The 20,853-nt window shown below is 53.1% G+C and overlaps 1 protein-coding gene across 1 annotated transcript in view; it reads right to left on the bottom strand.

Annotated features, from left to right (window-relative positions):
• Positions 1–18,344, bottom strand: part of LOC110470949 (uncharacterized) — a 100,399-nt gene extending 82,055 nt beyond the window's left edge. Inside the window, exons 1-13 of the mRNA XM_077783713.1 lie at positions 18,237–18,344; positions 15,047–15,227; positions 14,399–14,558; positions 13,609–13,702; positions 12,109–12,282; positions 11,005–11,165; positions 9,022–9,151; positions 6,711–6,827; positions 5,765–5,920; positions 4,999–5,115; positions 1,057–1,203; positions 790–909; positions 10–168 (exon numbers count right to left, since the gene is read on the bottom strand). Coding sequence (XP_077639839.1) covers positions 10–168; positions 790–909; positions 1,057–1,203; positions 4,999–5,115; positions 5,765–5,920; positions 6,711–6,827; positions 9,022–9,151; positions 11,005–11,165; positions 12,109–12,282; positions 13,609–13,702; positions 14,399–14,558; positions 15,047–15,227; positions 18,237–18,306 — 1,786 coding nt within the window. The 5' untranslated portion in view covers positions 18,307–18,344. The remainder of the gene's footprint in view (positions 1–9; positions 169–789; positions 910–1,056; positions 1,204–4,998; positions 5,116–5,764; positions 5,921–6,710; positions 6,828–9,021; positions 9,152–11,004; positions 11,166–12,108; positions 12,283–13,608; positions 13,703–14,398; positions 14,559–15,046; positions 15,228–18,236) is intronic.
• Positions 18,345–20,853: the final 2,509 nt, after the last annotated feature.

The raw sequence follows: 20,853 nt of genomic DNA, 5'->3' as shown, positions 1-20,853 counted from the left end.
AGCACTCACCTGTCCTGGCCGAGGTGGTGACCCCGGGGCCCTCCCCGGAGCCGAAGAGCACGGACAGAGAGATCACGTACTCCGTGTCAGGGGCCAGGCTGCGGAGCTGGTGGGACGTCACCGACTTGCTGAGGGACAGGTGACGGGGACGGTCCTTGCCAAAGAATTCTTTGGAAGAGGAAATAAAACACAAGAGGAGAAAGAGTCTGGAGAGCAGCTCTGTTGCATCCCGGGAAATCCACTGCATTCCCTCTGCTGGAGGTTACAATTCAGGAGGAATTTCCTCATGGAAAGGGTGGTCAGGCATTGGAAGGGGCTGCCCAGGGAGGTTTGGAGTCCCCATCCCTGAAGGTGGCCAAGGAACAAATGATGTGGCACTTCCATCACAAGGTGGGGATGTGGCAGAGGTTGGACCTGGAGGTGTTTTCCAGCCTCAGTGATGCTGGGATTCCATGTGTTCACCAGGGCAAGGGAGAGTTTTCCTGTGGTTATTTATTCTGGAATTTTAATCCCTAAATGATCCAAACCAGTTGAGAGGAATTGAATCCAAACCATCTCATATCCAGGGACCACAGGAATCTGGAAATGTTCCCTGTCTCCTTCTTGGGAACTCATTCTTTGTAGGGCTGGGGCCAGGTTGGTACCTCAGGGCCAGGAATAATCCCTAGTTTCAGTTCATGCTCTGGAATTGTGGGAGAGGCTGCTTGGAGCAGTTCATGAGCTGGACCTGCCCCGCTCCCACCACTCCCGAGGTTCTCCCATTCCAGGGAGAGCAGAGACGGATCTCACCTGGTGTCGGACCCCAGGCCACCCTGTATCCGGTGGCTCCCATGACTGAATCCCAGGACAGCAGGAGGCTGTTGATGGAAATCTCGCTCACGTTCAGCGTCTGGACAGTGCTGGATGCCACTGCAGGAGGGAAGAGTTGCCCGGTTCCACCAAGGTTCCGACAGCTTCAAAGACGTTCCCAAACCCAACGACGCAGAGAAGTGACAGAAGCGACACCAACTCTGTGCCAGCACCCCCTGAATGCCACCCCTGCTGCAGGACACTCACCCGTGGTGGCTTTGCCAGTCACCACCGGTCCCTCGATGTCCCCAAAGATGGGGTTGATGGTCACCGTGTGCTCCACGCCCGGCTCCAGCCCCTGGATCATGTAGTAGCTGTAGGAGCTGCCGAGGGTCACGTCCTGGATGCTGCCCTCTGCGAAGGGAAACGGTGTCCCCAGGCTCAGTTCGTGTCCCCTGGCTCAGTTCGTGTCCCCTGGCTCAGGCCGTGTCCCCTGGCTCAGGCTGTGTCCCCTGGCTCCATTCGTGTCCCCTGGCTCAGCTCGTGTCCCCTGGCTCAGCTCGTGTCCCCCGGCTCAGCTCGTGTCCCCTGGCTCAGCTCGTGTCCCCTGGCTCAGTTCGTGTCCCCTAGCTCAGTTCGTGTCCCCTGGCTCAGTTTGTGTCCCCCGGCTCAGCTCCTGTCCCCTGGCTCAGTTTGTGTCCCCTGGCTCAGTTCGTGTCCCCAGGCTCAGGCCGTGTCCCCTGGCTCAGGCTGTGTCCCCTGGCTCAGTTTGTGTCCCCCGGCTCAGCTCCTGTCCCCTGGCTCAGTTCGTGTCCCCAGGCTCAGTTGGTGTCCCCAGGCTCAGTCCGTGTCCCCTGGCTCAGTTCGTGTCCCCTGGCTCAGTTCGTGTCCCCTGGCTCAGCTCCTGTCCCCTGGCTCAGTTCCTGTCCCCTGGCTCAGTTCCTGTCCCCTGGCTCAGGCCGTGTCCCCAGGCTCAGTTCGTGTCCCCAGGCTCAGCTCGTGTCCCCCGGCTCAGTCCGTGTCCCCAGGCTCAGTCCGTGTCCCCTGGCTCAGCTCCTGTCCCCTGGCTCAGTTCGTGTCCCCTGGCTCAGTTCGTGTCCCCAGGCTCAGGCCGTGTCCCCTGGCTCGGTTCGTGTCCCCTGGCTCAGTTCGTGTCCCCCGGCTCAGTTCGTGTCCCCAGGCTCAGTTCCTGTCCCCTGGCTCAGTTCGTGTCCCCTGGCTCAGTCCGTGTCCCCCGGCTCAGCTCGTGTCCCCAGGCTCAGTTCATGTCCCCAGGCTCAGTTCATGTCCCCGGGCTCAGTCCGTGTCCCCGGGCTCAGTTCGTGTCCCCAAGCTCAGTTCGTGTCCCCTGGCTCAGTCCGTGTCCCCTGGCTCAGCTCGTGTCCCCCGGCTCAGCTCGTGTCCCCCGGCTCAGTCCGTGTCCCCAGGCTCAGTCCGTGTCCCCTGGCTCAGTCCGTGTCCCCAGGCTCAGTCCGTGTCCCCTGGCTCAGCTCCTGTCCCCTGGCTCAGTTCGTGTCCCCTGGCTCAGTTCGTGTCCCCAGGCTCAGGCCGTGTCCCCTGGCTCGGTTTGTGTCCCCTGGCTCAGTTGGTGTCCCCTGGCTCAGCTCGTGTCCCCCGGCTCAGTTCGTGTCCCCTGGCTCAGTTCGTGTCCCCCGGCTCAGTTCGTGTCCCCGGGCTCAGTTCGTGTCCCCTGGCTCAGTTCGTGTCCCCCGGCTCAGTTCGTGTCCCCAGGCTCAGTTCCTGTCCCCTGGCTCAGTTCGTGTCCCCCGGCTCAGTTCGTGTCCCCTGGCTCAGTCCGTGTCCCCCGGCTCAGCTCGTGTCCCCAGGCTCAGTTCATGTCCCCGGGCTCAGTCCGTGTCCCCGGGCTCAGTTCGTGTCCCCAAGCTCAGTTCGTGTCCCCTGGCTCAGTCCGTGTCCCCTGGCTCAGCTCGTGTCCCCCGGCTCAGCTCGTGTCCCCTGGTTCAGTTCCTGTCCCCTGGCTCAGTTCATGTCCCCAGGCTCAGTTCGTGTCCCCAGGCTCAGTTCGTGTCCCCTGGCTCAGCTCCTGTCCCCTGGCTCAGTTCGTGTCCCCTGGCTCAGTTCGTTTCCCCCGGGTCAGTTCCTGTCCCCTGGCTCAGTCCGTGTCCCCTGGCTCAGCTCGTGTCCCCCGGCTCGTTGGGGTCTGGCAGGGATCCCATAAAAAGCTCCACAGCCTGCCCAGCCCTGGGTGACTCCGTGCTGAAGTCATCCCGCCTTCCCCGCCGGAATGGAAGGCATTAAAACCCAGTTTTAATGTCCTTGCTGTGGGCTAAACCCAGCTCAGCTAAACGTGCCCAGCAGGAGAAGAGTTAAACCCGAATTCCTGTGGATCCACCCCGGATTCCCAAGGCAACGGGGATATCGCAAAAACTTCAAAAAAAGGGAAAATTTTCCAGTTTGGTCACTGGATGGTGCCACGTCCCCATTTTCTGTTCCAGCGGCCCCCGGAGCCCCATCCCCCTTTTCCCACCTGCTCTCCACAGCTCCCATCTCCAGCTTGAGTTCCTCTAATCCCGGTTTTAAAAGTCAGATGAGGAAAACCTGACCCCTCCCGTGCTTGGGATGGGCAGCAGGGTCCGGATCCCATCACCACATTCCCAATCCCGGGATGGGATGGAGTGTGGGAAGAGGACCCAGAGGCCAGCGGGGGCTGCCCTTGGGATTTTTCCACCCCAAAAATCGGGATGAGCTGGTACCAGGTGAAAAAGCAGCTGGAAATTCGGGGTGGAGGTGTTGTGGTTGTCCCACTGTCCCCACTCCCGGGCCGAGCTCCATTCCTAGCTGGAATATCGGGAACAGCCCGGGCAAACTGCTGGGTTTTGGGTTCATTACAAAGCCATAAAAACTGTTTTTTTGGTCTTCCCTGTGAAGGTTTTTCCCTCCTGGTGACCTTTGGAGCTGTTCTCCCACTAATCCCCACCTTTCCTGGTGGGAGATGTCTCCTTCCATCATAACCAGGGGATCTGAGGGAGAAGAAAATGTTTTTTTCTCCAAAGCCTGGGATAGAGCCCAGGTGTCCTGACATCCCTGAGCCCCAGAAACATCCATCTCCCAAGGCCAAAATCTGCCATCAAACTGGAATTTCTCACTCTTGCTCCCCCTCCAGCACCACGGAAAATATCTTTGGGTTCAGGGCAGGGGAAAAGCTCCAGCTGCACAGGTGGATCTGTCTCCAAACTCCCAAATTTGCCAAAAAATGAGGATTCAGCTTAGTTTTAGTGCTGCAGATAGAAAAGCCATGAGCACAGGCACCTCCAGGCTGTCCCCTCAAAAATCACATACTCAGTTATCCCCCAAAAAAGGGCTGACCCCAAATACTCAGGGGCTGTGCAGCTCTGCAGGGAGGGTTTTCCCAGCTCCTCTCAGCTATCCCAAGGTCCAGAAAATCCATGGAATACTAATTCCATGTAACAAGGCTGGATATCCACCAGCCTGCTTCATGCAGAGCCCCAGCAGGAAATTTTGCAGCCATGGCAGAGAAAACTCCACCGGTCAGAAATCCCAAAAAACCTCAATTGCCTCTGGACACAGAGAGAATCCAATCCAATCCAAAGGGCATCCAGCACCTCGGGAATCTCACAGCTCCCATCTTTCCATGCCCTGCTCACTGATACACACCCCCAGCCCTGTCCTGCTGATGTCCAGGTGAGCCTGAATCCCATCTCTGTCCTCCTGCTGATGTCCAGGTGAGCCTGAATCCCACCCCTGTCCTCCTGCTGACGTCCAGGTGAGCCTGAATCCCACCCCATCCCTACCTGCTGACGTCCAGGTGAGCCTGAATCCCACCCCATCCCTACCTGCTGATGTCCAGGGGAGCCTGAATCCCATCCCTACCTGCTGATGTCCAGGTGAGCCTGAATCCCACCCCATCCCTACCTGCTGATGTCCAGGTGAGCCTGAATCCCACCCCATCCCTACCTGCTGATGTCCAGGTGAGCCTGAATCCCACCCCATCCCTACCTGCTGATGTCCAGGTGAGCCTGAATCCCACCCCTGTCCTCCTGCTGATGTCCAGGTGAGCCTGAATCCCATCCGTACCTGCTGATGTCCAGGTGAGCCTGAATCCCATCCCTACCTGCTGATGTCCAGGTGAGCCTGAATCCCATCCGTACCTGCTGATGTCCAGGTGAGCCTGAATCCCATCCCTACCTGCTGATGTCCAGGTGAGCCTGAATCCCACCCCATCCCTACCTGCTGATGTCCAGGTGAGCCTGTATCCCGTTGCTCCCCGGACAGGGCTCCACCGGGCCTGGAGCGTGTCCGTGGTCTCGTTCTGCAGCAAGAGGCTCTCCACAGGCAGGAGCTTCACTGGAAGGAGGACAGGGAAGAAGATTTCAGAGCACCCACGTGGGAGTGGAGGACTTTGCTGGCTCTCCATCAATGTTCCTCCAGCTCAGCTGGGTGAAGGGAACACCTGAAAGGAGGTGGCCAGGTGGGCTCTGCTCCCATGGAATGAGGGACAGGGCAAGAGGGAATGGCCTCAAGCTGTGCCAGGGGAGGTTGAGGTTGGATGTTGGGAAAAAATTCCTGATGAAAAGTGTGGAAGAGTTGCCCAGGGCAGTGGTGGAGTCACATCCCTGGAGGGACTTCAAAGGCAAATGGATGAGGCATTTGGGGACATGGCAGTGCTGGAGATGGTTGGATTCAGGGATCTTAGAGGGTTTTTCCAGCCTTAATGATTCCACGAGAGGGATTTCCAGCCCAGGGGCTGAAGGCATCTCATAAACCAGAGGCAGAGCAGCCCAACCTGTGACTGTCCAGGACCAAACATCTCCCAGCACCAACCTTGTGAAGTGTGGGTGCAAACTGGGAGGGAAAACGATCTCCCACATTCCCTCAAGCTTCGGGATGTCCATGAGGGAAGAGTTAGGATGGAATTGGGAAGGTCCTGTTGCATGAGGGCCCCAACTCTGAGGTGGGGGACAAAAAGGACCAACCACGGGGTCACAACTCTTACGTGTCCTCCCCAGAGCAGCCACGGGCTGGCTCGGCCCCTCAGGATACACGGCGTAGATGCTGATGCTGTATTCCCTGTCCTCCTGCAGGTTCTCCAGCAGGTGGGAAGAGACATCGCCCCGCAGGATCTGCTCGAGGGTCACCCCCGGCTTGTTGGCTGCAAAATCAAGGAGAAAAGGGATGGTGGAACATTTCCATGAGGCTAAACCCCACAGGGAGGTCTTCACACCGTGGAGGTGGCTCAGGAGCGTGGTTGGTGTCTCCCACACCGTGGAGGCGGCTCAGGAGCGTGGTTGGTGTCTCCCACACCGTGGAGGCGGCTCAGGAGCGTGGTTGGTGTCTCCCACACCGTGGAGGCGGCTCAGGAGCGTGGTTGGTGTCTCCCACACCGTGGAGGCGGCTCAGGAGCGTGGTTGGTGTCTCCCACACCGTGGAGGCGGCTCAGGAGCGTGGTTGGTGTCTCCCACACCGTGGAGGTGGCTCAGGAGCGTGGTTGGTGTCTCCCACACCGTGGAGGTGGCTCAGGAGCATGGTTGGTGTCTCCCAATCCATGTGGTGTTGTTTGGAATTCTGGCTGTGCTGTCCCAACCCTCAGATCCCACAGAGGGGAGTGGGAGGCATCCCCAAACTCATCCCAAATCCCCACCAGAGCAGACACTTGAGTGGGAAAAACATCTGGATATGCCAGGGCAAACAAGGAATTCACAGCATTATCCTCAGCTTGTTCTTTCCAAGGAAAAGTCCTTCCAAGGACTCTCCTCTACCCTGGAAGAACCACAATGTTTGGAAAAGTCTATCCTGGACTTTTTCCAGAGTCATGCCAGGAGTTAACAGCACCTCCCCTTGGATCCCTGCTCCTTTTAAAGCAAACGCCAAGAAAAATTAAGAAAAAGCAATTTAAAGTGGATTAAAATTAATAAAATGAATTAAAAATCTATAAAACTCACCCCTGGGGATGTAGATCTTGTAGCCCTCCAGCTTGCCCAGGGGAGGTGTCCAAGCCACCTTCAGGCTGAAAAGTCCTTCTTCTATCACACGGAAATTGGTGACTGGAGGCACGGGAGCTTTGGGGACACAAAAATAGGGCGGAAATGGAGCGGCAATGCCGGAATACCGGAGAAGATCCTTGGAAAAACCTTTTGTCTTCAGGGACAGAGAGACACAAAGAGGAGAAGCACCAGCTCTCCCTCAGCTGATCCCTAAAAACCAACAATCCCCCTCCTACCAACCCTTTTCCCGCTCGAAAATAGGGACAAAACATCCCAGGGCGGAAAATTGGGGAGTTTTCTCTGGGAATGGCGTTGGGATCTGAAATATCCTCTCCAAGGCTGAGGGAATCTACCCTGGGCAGGGGCAAGTCTGCAGTTCTTGCAGACTGAGCAGGAATCATCAAAGCCATGGATCAAAGCCATGGATCAAAGCCATGGATCAAAGCCTGCTTTGCTCCCACAGCCACGGTTCCAAGGGAGAGGAACCCATTTGGACCCAGCCGGCCGGGGCAGACGGATTTATGGCTCCCGCCTCCGGCTCCGTGTCGGGGATAATATTTCCACCCATCGAGACATTCCGTCTTCTTCCTGGCAGGTAGAGACGAGTCAAACCTCATCGAGGAGCTTCATTTGTTCACCCTGTCAGAGATCTTCCCTCCAGGAGACAAACGATCGCGGACGTCCGTCGCGGGGAGGAACAAAAGGCAGGGAAGAAAGGAATAATTCTTCACGAAAGCCCCTCAGGAGAAGCAGGGTTGGAGCTCCATCCAGGGAGCAGAGTGGCACTAGCGAACCCCTTGAACTCTGAGAACCCCTAAAAGCAGAGGTGATGGACGTCCAGTCCCACCTTCACACGTTCTCCTGACGCATCCCCCTATCCCTTCTTGGGAATGGAGATCCCTGCTTTGGGTGGGGACATCCCTGAAAGTCACCCCTTGAGGGTCAGCTGAAGAGATTTGCCTCTGGACATTGGTCTGGGTGAGTGACATCAATCTCTACTTCAAAAATTGGGTTATTTTGGCTAATTTTATTTCAATTGCTTTAATATAATTACTGTAGTATAATTATTTTGATAAAGTGCACGATTCTGTCCTATCCTGGTAGTTTTAGCTTCTCTACTGTGCAGTAAATAATTCTGATTAAGATCTTTTTATCTTCTCATTTATCATAAGAAATCATTAATTTTAATATAAATACACCTGGTTTGCCATCTTTAATCCTTGGACAAAAGTTCAACCACACCTCCATAATTCCTTAGATTTAATTTGTTGACACTTCAGGGTTGGGGTTGGATCCAGCCCCATCCAGGCTCCTCTTGGAGGAGTTTGGAAAGCCAAGGAGCTTCCTGCACCTCAGGACTTAATAGGAGCTTCTCAAATAAACTTTGAAGCTCCAAACCCATGCCTCCATCCATTCATCGATCCATTCATCGATCCATTCACCCATCCATCCATCCTTCCATCCAAGCCTCCATCCCTCGTCCATCCAAGCCTCCATCCATCCATCCCACCACTCCATCATCCATCAATCCTGCTATCCATCCCACCATCCCTCCCTCCCTCATCCATCCATCCATCATTCCCTCCATCCCACCATCCATCCATCCATCTGTCCCTCTGTCCCACCATCATCCATCCATCATCCATCCATCCATCATCCATCCATCCATCATCCATCCATCATCCATCCATCCATCATCCATCCATCATCCATCTGTCCATCATCCGTCCATCATCCGTCCATCATCCATCCATCCATCATCCATCCATCATCCATCCATCATCCATCCATCCATCCATCATCCATCCATCATCCATCCATCCATCATCCATCCATCATCCATCCATCATCCATCCATCCCACCATCCATCCATCCATCCATCATCCATCCATCCCACCATCCATCCGTCATCCATCCATCATCCATCATCCATCCATCCATCCATCATCCATCATCCATCCATTCATCATCCATCCATCATCCATCCATCCATCCATCATCCATCCATCATCCATCCATCATCCATCCATCCATCATCCATCCATCATCCATCCATCCATCCATCATCCATCATCCATCCATCATCCATCCATCCATCATCCATCCATCCATCATCCATCCATCCATCATCCATCCATCCATCATCCATCCATCCATCCATCCATCCATCCATCCATCCATCCATCCATCATCCATCCATCCATCCCACCCCTCCTCTCCAGCTTTGGGGTGGGTGTTTCCCACAGGGGTGGCCCAGGGGACACTCACTTGTCTTCCCTTTGGTGGCTGCCGGCTCCCCGAGGGCTCCTCCATAGCTGGCCCTCACCGTGAGCACGTATTTGGTGCTGGGCTTCAGATTGGTCACCAGCACCGTGGTTGTGTCCCCATCCACCTCCACCTGTCACACACGGGGACAAGCGACACCGTCACACCCATGGCACAACATCCAGTCACTGTCCACACCTGCTCAAGGTGACCTCCGTGAGCAGGAGCCTCTTGAAACCCTCACCCAGATGTGACCCTCAAAATGTGGAACAGCCCATGGAACAGCCCATGGAATAACCCAGGAAATAAAAACATGGAGAGCGCGTTACAGGTGAGGGTGATCTCAAAACCCTTGGAAGAAAATGAAGGAAAAACAACCAAGAAAGTTCCTTTTAAGCTCCGAGAAGGAAATTTTGATGTAACCCGAGGGCAAGAGTTGGAAACAGAACTTCAGGATCTCATAATAACAGGGACAACACAGAAGCTGCCAAGGATGATCATTCCAGTTAAATGCAATTTTAATAATTAATACAATTAATAATCTTCACCTTAATAATTTAAGCTTTCATAGCTTTGTTCTATTATTAGGAATCAAAGATTTTAGGGCAAGTATCTTCTACCCTTCATTCTCCCTGCCAAACTTTGTGAGGTGTGGGACGAGCTGGAGCACACGCGGCAGCATTGCTCACACCGGGAGGTGGAAAATCCCCAAATCCACGGAGATCTTACCAAAATTAACAACTCGGGCAGCAGGAGGAGCAGGAGATGCTGCCAGGGAGGCTGGATGGGATTGAGTGGTGGCATCATAAAGGTAAGGAGAGAAAAGATTGGATATTGGGAAGATTGGGTGCCACCTCCTAACCAAGCGTGACCCCCCCATCGTTGGGAGTTGAAACCCAACACTGGGAATTGTAACTGGTGGATCCCATGGTGGATCTACACCTTCAGATCAATCCTCAGGAATTCCTGCCAATCCCACTGCGGCTGGGATGGCTGAGGGACGTGGTGTGACCTCCTAACCAGGCTGTGCCCTCAGCATGGGATCAATCCCCAGCTTTGCGAACTGAAACTGGTGGATCCCATGGTGGATCCACACCCATGGTGGAGCCACACCTTCAGATCAATCCTCAGGAATTCCTGCCAATCCCACTGCGGCTGGGATGGCTGAGGGACGTGGTGTGACCTCCTAACCAGGCTGTGCCCTCAGCATGGGATCAATCCCCAGCTTTGCGAACTGAAACTGGTGGATCCCATGGTGGATCCACACCCATGGTGGATCCACACCTTCACTTCAACCCTCAGGAATTCCTGCCAATCCCACTGCGGCTGGGATGGCTGAGGGACGTGGTGTGACCTCCTAACCAGGCTGTGCCCTCAGCATGGGATCAATCCCCAGCTTTGGGAACTGAAACTGGTGGATCCCATGGTGGATCCACACCCATGGTGGATCTGCACCTTCACTTCAACCCTCAGGAATTCTTGCAAATCCCATGGTGATCGGGATAGCTGAGGGATGCGGTGCCACTTCCTAACCAGGCTGTGGCACAACATGGAATGACCCCACAACTTTGGGAAAGGAAACCCAGCACTGGAGACTCAAACTGGTGGATCCCATGGTGGATCCACATCCATGGTGGATCTACACCTTCACTTCAACCCTCAGGAATCTGTGCCAATCCCATTGCGACCAGGTTAGCTGAGGGATGCGGTGTCACTTCCTAACCAGGCTGTGGCACAACACTGGGAAAGGAAACCCAGCACTGGAGACTCAAACTGGTGGATCCCATGGTGGATCTCCATCTTCATGTCAACCCTCAGAAATTCCCACCAATCCCACTGAGCCCAGGATGACTGAAGGACATGGTCCGACCTTCCTAACTGGGCTGTGTCCTCAGGATGGGATGACCCCACAACTTTGGGAACCGAAACCCAACACTGGGACCCGAAACCCAACCGCTGCCCCAGAAAATGGGAACATGACCCTACCTGCTGCTGGTGCGCTGCCTCCGGCTGGCCCGGTGGCAGCGAGGGGTGGACACGGACACTGTACCCTGTCACCCTGCCCGTGGCTGCCACCCATGAGAGCCTCAGGGAGTTGTGGCTGTGCTCGCTGACACGCAGCTCCCGAGGGCCCAGGATCTGCTCAGCTGCAAAAACACAAAGGAAAGAGTTTGGATTGGAGTCCACCACGTGTGGAAGTTCACGGATGGAGTCAACACATTCCACACGGAGAAAGCCATGGGTGTCGCTCAGGTTGGGAGCACAGGGACACTTGGGATCTGTTTCCAGAACAGGAGATGCTCCAGAAGGATTTTTTTTTTTTTTTTTGGCCGGTTTTTTGACAGCACAAAGCAAGAAACCAAAATTGGATCTGGCTACACTTCCCCAGTGAACACTTGGTTGATGCATGGGGTAGAAGCTCCTCCCTGCCCTTCTCCTTCCTGCCACTGGAGAAATCTGCCAGGAAGCTTGGACTCTCCATGTAAGGTCACAGGAAGCCTGGATTTTCCATGGACTATCACAGGAAGCCCTGAAGTGCTTCAGAACCACAGAAGAAGCCAAAAAAAGAGAGACTCTTAAAGTTTCAGGTGAAGTTCTCCCCATTTCTACTCCAAGATTTAACTCAGCTTCTCATGAGCTCGTGAGACAAGAAGGGTCAGGAATTCACCTCTGGGTTCACTGCAGTGTCAGGATCTCTTTGGAAATCTCTTTGGATCTTCAGGGAATGAAGTTCTTCCCCAGACCCCGAGCTGTGCTGCCAGAATTCCCAGTGACCATCCCACAGTGAAACACCCCAAGGAGCACAAATGCTGCTCCATCCCATCCCATTGCTGCTCCTTTTGCTTGATCCAGCATCAAAATCCCCAGGATCTGATATCCCTAAAGAAACCACGGAGAGGCAGCCACAAGAAAAACACGCAGGACCGCTGTCCCAAAGCAAGAGCTGCTCCATGAGCTGGTTGCTCCTCTAGGATCCCCCAACCCCTCCAGCTCCTTCAGAGGGACGTGGGAAGTTCATCCCCATGGAAGCACATCCAAAGACTGGCTTGAGCAGATGGAAAGCAGGATCAAGGGAGAACCTGGACACACCTTGCACCCTCTGCTTGACAGGACGTGGTGGCTCCGAGGCGGTGAAGCAGAGCCTCCGAGAAAGTTTGGGAGCCACGTTTGGGAGCAGCTGGAAATCTTCCACGTAAAGCACGTGCTCCGCAGCGGGATCTGAAGCAATCCTGCCCAGCTCGTTCTTGTCAGCATCCTTAATCCCTAGGGGAGGGAAAGAGCAGGAAAAGAGGACATCAGACACCATCCATGGGGCAGGGCAGGCTTTGGAAAGGGGGAGCAGCGCGCTGGGCTTGGAGTTGGACACCGGTTTTGGGTTGTGCTGCCAAGGAAAAGGAGGGAACAAGGAATGGAGTCTCCAGCTGGACGGGGGAAGCAGAGGAAGCCTCTTCCACCAGGGAGAAGAGGTCAGGATTTCTCCAGAGGTGTCACAGAGATTGTGTCAGTGCTGGTAATGGGATGAGAGGTGGAAAGGAAATGAAAAGAAAAGGGAAAAGGGAAAAGAAGGGAAAAGGGAAAAGAAGGGAAAAGGGAAAAGAAGGGAAAAGGGAAAAGAAGGGAAAAGGGAAAAGAAGGGAAAAGGGAAAAGAAGGGAAAAGGGAAAAGAAGGGAAAAGGGAAAAGAAGGGAAAAGAAAGGAAAAGGGAAAAGGGAAAAAGGGAAAAGGGAAAAAGGGAAAAAGGGAAAAGGGAAAAAAAGGAAAAAGGGAAAAGAAGGGAAAAGAAGGGAAAAGAAGGGAAAAGAAGGGAAAAGAAGGGAAAAGAAGGGAAAAGAAGGGAAAAGAAGGGAAAAGAAGGGAAAAGAAGGGAAAAGAAGGGAAAAGAAGGGAAAAGAAGGGAAAAGAAGGGAAAAGGGCAGGATGTCCTTCCTATTGGATACAGAGGCATCCATGTGCTGAGCAGACATTTGAGCAGGATTCTGGGAGGCTGTTTGAAAATTCCAGAGCGTTCCTGTGGTTGAAACAAAAAAACGAGGAACAACCCACCCAACAAACCAATCCTTCCTCGGTTTTCACCTCACATTGCTTCAAATCGGCCTGGTTGCTCTTTGTATTGAGACCCCACCACCATTCCTGTCATTCCCTAAAATATTTGAGGAAGGGAAGGATTTGACTGGTGGAATTTCACTTTTGGGGAGCAGTGGAACATTTCGTTGCCCATGGAATTATTCTGAGGGACATTTCTGAGTCAGTCTCTGAACCCCATTAAGAGAAAACTTCAGAAGCAAAAGCATTTTCGATTGTTTTTTTTTTCTAAATGTCACATCAAAACATTTTATGGAACCATTTATTGAACCCCTTCTGAATTCCCAAGTGGCTTTGATAGATACAAAACTACAGATTCTCACGGAATAAATCGGTTTTTGGCTACAACAACAAAAATACCCAAAACCACAACAGTTTTCCTGGACTTGCAGTGGTTTCCAAAGGGAATGGGAGCAACTTTTAGGAAGAGGGTGTGGTGAATCAGGAATATTCCTCAGGGAGAAGAACGAGGGTTGGTCACACAGAGGTTTTGGTGGCCACACGTACCCACAGCAAACACTGTCACCCCCCCATCCTGCAGGATCTGGGCTCCCTCTTCCACGGAATCGCTGGATTTCCCATCTGTGATCAGAACCACCACCTGCAAGAGTTGGGATAAGAGCCAGGGAAGAAATGGGCACAACACCAGGAGGTCGCGGTGACAGTTGCGGGGTTTCACATCGATTAACTCCCTCTCTTGGGATGAAATCCTCCAAAAACCCAACACCTGTGAGGAACCTCCCATGGAATCGTTCCCATGAGCTGGGAAGGAGCAGAGCTGCTCCTCTGAGGATCTTCTCCGCAGGGCCCTCCTGCCCTTGTGGCAGGAATTCCAGGAGGAAATTCCTGCCAGCACAGGGACAGGATTCATCACCACAAGTCCTCATGAGCAGCTCCTAAGGGAGGACTAGGTTTGGATTGGAGAATAGGAAAGAATTCCCTGTGGAGAGGGACAACTTGCAGTTCTTCCCTGTGGAGAGAGACAGGACAAAGGGAGAATGGCTTCCCACTGCCAGAGGGCAGGGATGGATGGGATTTTGGGAATGAGGAATTCCTGTCTGGAAGGGTGGGGAGGCCCTGGAATGGAATTCCAAGAGCAGCTGTGGCTGCTCCTGGATCCCTGGAAGTGTCCAAGGCCAGGCTGGACACTGGGGCCTTGGAGCAGCCTGTGGAAGGTGTCCATGCCCATGGGTGGGGTGGCACTGGATGATCCTGGAATTCCCTTCCGACCCAAACCATTCCAGGGTTCTGGGAGGACCCAGCTGCTCCCTGGACAACACCTCAGGAGCTCGCCCACCTTTGCTGCCTCCTCTCTCTGGGTGTCCTGGTGGGCCAAGGCCTGAGCTGCAAAAGCCAGGGCTGAGCCTGTTCGGAGGCTGCTGCCCTTGAAGGAGAGATCCTGAACTGCATCCAGCGTCTCTTTGATGGCCACGTAATCCGTGAGCTCGACACTCATCCTGGGAATGGGAGACGGGGGAATAAAGAGCAAGGGACGGCCTGGAAATGGCCACAACCAGCAGGAATGTTGACATTTATTTTCCAGTTGTCCAGAGAAGCCCTGGCTGCCCCTGGATCCCTGGAAGCGTCCTAGGCCAGGCCGGAAGGGGCTTGGAGCACCCTGGGATAGGGGAAGGTGTCCCTGCTCATGAAAGCTGGAATTAAATGGTCTTTGAGGTCCCTTCCCACCCAAAATTTAACTCATGCCAAGAAGTTCTCCTCACAGTGGTCGGGGGAGCGCAGGGAACGAGCCCCAGGCCGTGGTACCACAACCCAGGTTCCAAAACATGGAATTTGAACGTTAAACCCATCCTTCCTGCCCTGAAAGCATTCCCCGCGGCCAAGCACCTCCGGGTGACTCTGCTGAGGGGTCAGCTCTTGCTCAGAAGTTCCCCAGAGCTGGATTCCAGGAATCCAGGAGTGACCGGAGGAGGATGGCCAGACCCACCTTGGTGTCTCCCCATACAGAGCCAGGCCCAGCTGGACTCCTCCTCTTCCCATCTCCGCGTTCTCGAAGGATCTGGCCACGCTCCCGATGAAATCCTGGAGCAGCCGCGAGCTCTCCTTCCCTGCAGCCTCCGACTGCCCCACGAGGAACAGAACCTTGGCCACCTCTGCTGTCCTGCAGGCTGGGGGACAAGAGGGACAGGGAGGCTCAAGCCACACCGCGGAATGAGGGAAACCTCCCAGAGGCGCCTGAATTCCCGGGATACTGAAGGGAAAGAGATGGAGAGACCATGTTTAGGTGCTTCCCAGGGTGTTGTGTTCTCCTTAATTTCCTCCTAATTCCTCATTTGGATGTTCTGACCCAGAAGTTTTTCATCCAGAGATGCCCCATCCTGGGAAGTGTCCAAGGCCAGGATGACCTGGGATAATGGAAGGTCCCTGTCCATGGCAGGATTGGAGTAAATCACCTTTAAAAGGCCCCTTCCATCTCCAACCATTCCATGATTTTCAGCACAAACCCCAGATCCCAGCTCCATCAAAGCATCAGGTGTGTGGGACACTGGAAGCAAGGGAATTCCAGAGTGGAATCCCATCCCAAGGCTGGGGATTCCACATTCCCAGACCCCTGAGCCACCCAGTACTGAAATTTGGGAGTGTGGCAGCTCTGCCATCCCATCAACCATCCCGGGATTCATATCAGGGACACCGATGGAGATGTGGGACCACCCAAATCTGGGCACGAGCAAACCATGAGGAGCTGGAGTGGTTTTCCAAGCTGTCCCACGACAGCTCCGATGGCAGGGAAGGGACAGGAGCACAGGGAAATTTCCTTAACCAACAGCAAGGCATTCTTCCCTTCCCAGTGTTCCCTCCCAGCTGAATTCCGTATTTTAGGCATTCCATAAATTCATTTCGTGGACAGGAACCTGATCACTTTGAGGGATGCTTAAACTCATGAAGACTCTGCAAGGGATATGGAAAATTGGTGTTTTCCTTGGAATTTCTCTCCCTTGGAGGCAGTTTGTCCAGACCTTGCTGGAGGAGGAGGTTGGATCTTCCTCACTGGGATTGGGCTCAACCTTGTCCCTTTTTGGGTGTTTTTTTTCCCATTTTGGGTCATTTTGGATTTTATCCACCTGCAGCTCTGGAGCCCCAACTTGCTCCAAACAGGCTGGAAATTCCATCCTGGTTTCCAGGGAGAGGAGCTGGGTGTATTTCCCAGGATTCTGCTGCACATGGAAAACCCGTTCCAGCTTGACCTCTTCAACACCCTGGATTTTTATCCCATTCCTACCAGCAGGACCCCTAAAGGGCCTGGAAATATTTGGGTTTTGTGCTGTCCTTCCTTGCCGTGGCCCTGATCAATCCTCTTTGGCCACCAGCAGGAGAAGGGATCCTTTTCCAGCTGTGGATGGATGTTATCCAAGGATCTGGGGGTTTTCATCCTTCTTTTTATTCCTGACACTGAATGATTCCCAACATGACCCTGTTCGCTGCAGGAAAATAGGGATTGGCTCTTTTTGGGTTTAATTTTGGAATATAAAGCACTTTTCCTTGAGGAAAAATAGGAGACAATTATTTCAATTTTCCTTCCCAGGGATCTCCCTGTCCGGGGTGTTTGGAAGCAGCCCAGCTGCTCATGGATCACCACCACCTCCTTTTCCAGCTGCTGCTCCTATTTTGGATCCTTTTCCTCAGCTTTGGGGTTTTGATGTCCCTGTTCCTCCAGAAAGATGGAGAGAAGCAAATCCCAGTCCCCATCTCCATCCTTGGGACTGGTGGAAATCCTTCAGCAGCTTCTCAGGGTAACCACACCCTGAATTCCCACAAGAAATTCCCAAGAAAATGCAGAACTGTCCACCTCCTGGAGCTAATCCAGGAAGTGCAGATTTTCCTGCTTTTTCGGCCCTGATTTGGAAAACATCCTCAAAATCAGTATCAGAGGGGTCTTTGCTGCCTCTTCCACATCCCAAATTCCCAGAGAGCTTCCTCCATCCATCCCGATTTTTCAGAGTCTTCCTCACCCCACCTTCATTTGCATCCAGGGATAAGGAGGAGGAAAACAACAAATATGGGATTCCCAAGGGTGGGATGGTTCCCTTTCCCCTATAAACGTGACAATCCCAGATCACTCCGGGGATTTCCTTTTTTTTTCCCCAAAACCTCGGCATTCCTGCTTGGCGCTGTCATGGGAAATGTGGGATGCTGAAGATATTTGGATGGATACCTTCTGGAGAAAACCCCACCCCAGACAGCTCTATTAATCACGGGGGGATAGGATTGGCCTTGGAATTTTCCGTGCACCTCCAGAACGATCCCGTTCCATCCGTCACGGCTTTGCCACAGACATCTCCAAACGTTGATTTATTGCCCCGCTCCCAGCCTGGAATTAAACAGCATTAGAGTCGAGTTTCTTGGTTAATTGATGGACAGCAGCTTAATCAAGTTCATTTCCAAGCTGATGCTGAAGATTCCATTAACTCCTTGTTGAATTTAACGGATTGAGATGGAGCTGCGCCTCCAGACCTGGGGGTTGTTGGGAACAAGGAGAATCCTCCCTGGGACAATCCTGGGAGCTCTGGATTTGCTCTGGAGGACGTTCCCAAGGATCTCCCCGCCCAAGACCAAAAATACACCCTGGGTCATCCAAGAGGCTCTTCCCTGGAATTATTTTCCTTTTTGGATCCAGCCCCTCATCCCCAAAAGTTCTTTGTGGGCGTGCATGGAGCTGGGGAGGTGAATCCTTGTCCCTGAAAAACAGGAGATGGATTCAAGGCTTCCTTGAGGTTTTTCCTCTCCCATTCCCTGTGTGGTGGCCAGAACCAGGTCTTGGAATTCAGAGGAGGAAGCAGGATGGGATTTGTTTTCCCTTTCTCCCCACTTTCCTCTGGAGCAGGAGCTGGAACAGAGGCAGGACACTGAGCAGAGCCCTGATTTCTCCATAAATCCACGAGCAGGAATTCCTTTGGAATTCAGGAGTCCCTGAATTCCTTTGGAGGTGCTGCGTTATCCACATGATCCCAAACTGAGAGGATCCCGCTCGGGAATTAAAGGCACCAGAGCTCCACCCCGACAGCTCCAGGTGTGGATCCATGCCAGGAGCAGGAAAATCTGCTTGGAAAAGGGATTTTCCTCCCCGAAATGTCCCAGGTGCTGCACCCGTGGTGACCCAGGGGTCACTTGTCACTCACCTTCGGGAACAGCCCCAGCTCGGAACGGCGCCGTGGCCACCGCCAGGACAAGGAGCTGGACACACAACATTTCCCTCGGGATCAGCTCCTGGGAATTCCTGGAGAGTCCCTCACCTGCAGAGGGAAAGAGGTTGGAGCTGGGGCCACCTGAGGGTGACGCTCCCACCCACCCTCAGTGCCAGGAAAAGCTTTTCTCCGGCTAAAAAGGCTCCTCATGGCTTGGAAAATTGGGATTGAAATCCATAAATCCTTGAATTCCTTAATTTCTTTGCTAACGCTGAGAGTTCAGCTTTGCCCCTCCTTTCCCAACATCCATCAGAGACATTGAAGCCCAGATGGGAATATTGGTGGTGGGATAAAAGCAGGAGAGACTTCCCACTTCAATTAATTTGGGAGAAAAGATCAGGAATCACCTGCATCCAACCCTGATCAACCCTAAATCCAGGATGAATTTCCTTGAGGGTCCAGCCCACCATGCCAGAGGAGTCTGGAATTTTGGTTATTGCTGGTGGTTTCATGACTCCCAAAACTGCTGCAGAATTCCCCCTCTGGAAAACAGGGAATTCTTCCAGCCGTGCAGAAGTGGTGCTGCCAAAAGGGATTTTATCATTTTTCAACGGACAATCAAAAGTTCTTCTCCTGCTCTGGGCCTCACCTGTTCCCAGAGAAGCTTGGACAACTTCCAAGGTGGAAATTATGGATGCAGGGGGGGAAAAAAAAAAATCTCAATGGTTTCATCCAGCTTTGTTCTTTTCCAGGGATTTCATTCCAAGTAACACCAGGGATTAATGAGAATAAAGATTCCTGTGACAATGAATGTTCCAGGAGTTTGGGATGGAGGATTTCTTGGAAACAACCAGAGGAAAAGCAGGAAAACACCTGGTGAATAATGGGAATGACATCCAGACCCTGCTCTCATTTATCCTGCTCCACGGTGACTTCCCCACAAATCAGATTTTCATATTAAAAACACATTTTTAAAGCTAAATTTAGAGGCTTTTCCAAGCAGAAAATTCCAGCTGGGTGTTTCTTGGGAAGATCACCTCCAGGCAGAACTTTTCTCCCTCTCCAAGAAGCACAATTGGAGGGGGAAAAAAAAATTTTGGTGCCCACCCCTGAGCTCCAATTCCCGCAAAAAATCCCAAGAGAGGAGTGAAGCTTTGGGGTGGGCGACTCCAAAGGGGAATTTTGTTGGGAATCACCGCTCATCGGACAATTCATGGAACCAAGAATGGGACATTTGCAGTTTTGTCACCCTGCTGGCACGTGGGGCATCCAGGGGGTGACGTTCGTTCATCTGTTTTCCCTTAAAAAAGGTGGAATGGGATAATTCATTCTCAAAAAGGGAATATCAACAGGGAAGCAGGATTCACGGCCGAGGAGAGGTGGGGATTTGTGGGAAAACCGTTGGATTTGAAGGAGGTGGGGGTTAAAAAACGGGGAAAACAAGGGGTTGGAAAGTGATGGATGAAGAGGTTGAGTGGCTGGCTGGCAGCCAGGGCCGCACCGCTCCGGCTCCTCCAGCTGGAACTTTTCCAGGTTATTCACATTTCCAAGTGCTCCTGAGGGCAACAGGAGCTGGGACAAAGGGAACAAAGATCCCAAAGGTTCTGCATCCCCTGGGAGCCTCCTGGGCTGGGGGCAGGAGAAACTCTGCCAGCAGGAATCTGCTGCTTCCCTGCCTCCAGATTCGATTTTGCTGGAATAAGGACGTGGAAGGAGGCAGCAAGGAGAGTTTGGGAATGGAATTTCCACATTCCCATCTCCTGACCCAACGCCCCATGGCCAGGTAGGAATTGGATGGGCTTTAAAGTCCCTTCCAACACAAATCCCTACATGATTCCCTGATTTATGGGCAGGGAATGGGAGACGCTGATCCAGAGGCACCCCCTGCCCAGTCAGGAAGAGATCCCCCAGTCCCTGAGCTGGAGCCAAGGATCTGAACCCAAATCTCTGACTTTTCCTGTTAATTTAATGATGAATTCCACAGGAAGGTGAGGCCTGTGGTGAGGACATCCCACAGCCTTGGCACCACCTGTAGCTGCTTCATCCCGAATCCCAAAGAGTCACATTCTGTCCGTCCATCCATCCATCATCCATCCATCATCCATCCATCCATCATCCATCCATCATCCATCAATCATCCAGCCATCCATCCATCCATCATCCATCCATCATCCATCCATCCACCATCCATCCATCATCCATCCATCATCCATCCATCATCCATCCATCACCCATCCATCCATCCATCCAGCCATCCATCCATCATCCATCCATCATCCATCCATCCATCATCCATCCATCCACCATCCATCCATCATCCATCCATCCATCATCCATCCATCCATCATCCATCAATCATCCAGCCATCCATCATCCATCCATCCATCATCCATCAATCATCCAGCCATCCATCATCCATCCATCCATCCATCATCCATCCATCCATCATCCATCCATCCATCCATCATCCATCCATCCACCCATCCATCCATCCATCATCCATCCATCATCCATCCATCCATCATCCATCCATCCATCCATCATCCATCCATCCACCCATCCATCCATCCATCATCCATCCATCATCCATCCATCCATCATCCATCCATCA

Source organism: Lonchura striata, chromosome 5, assembly GCF_046129695.1.
Source record: "Lonchura striata isolate bLonStr1 chromosome 5, bLonStr1.mat, whole genome shotgun sequence".
NCBI classification, from domain to species: Eukaryota; Metazoa; Chordata; class Aves; order Passeriformes; family Estrildidae; genus Lonchura; species Lonchura striata.
Note: the sequence above shows the minus strand (reverse complement) of the source record. Positions and strands in the feature narration are given on the sequence as shown.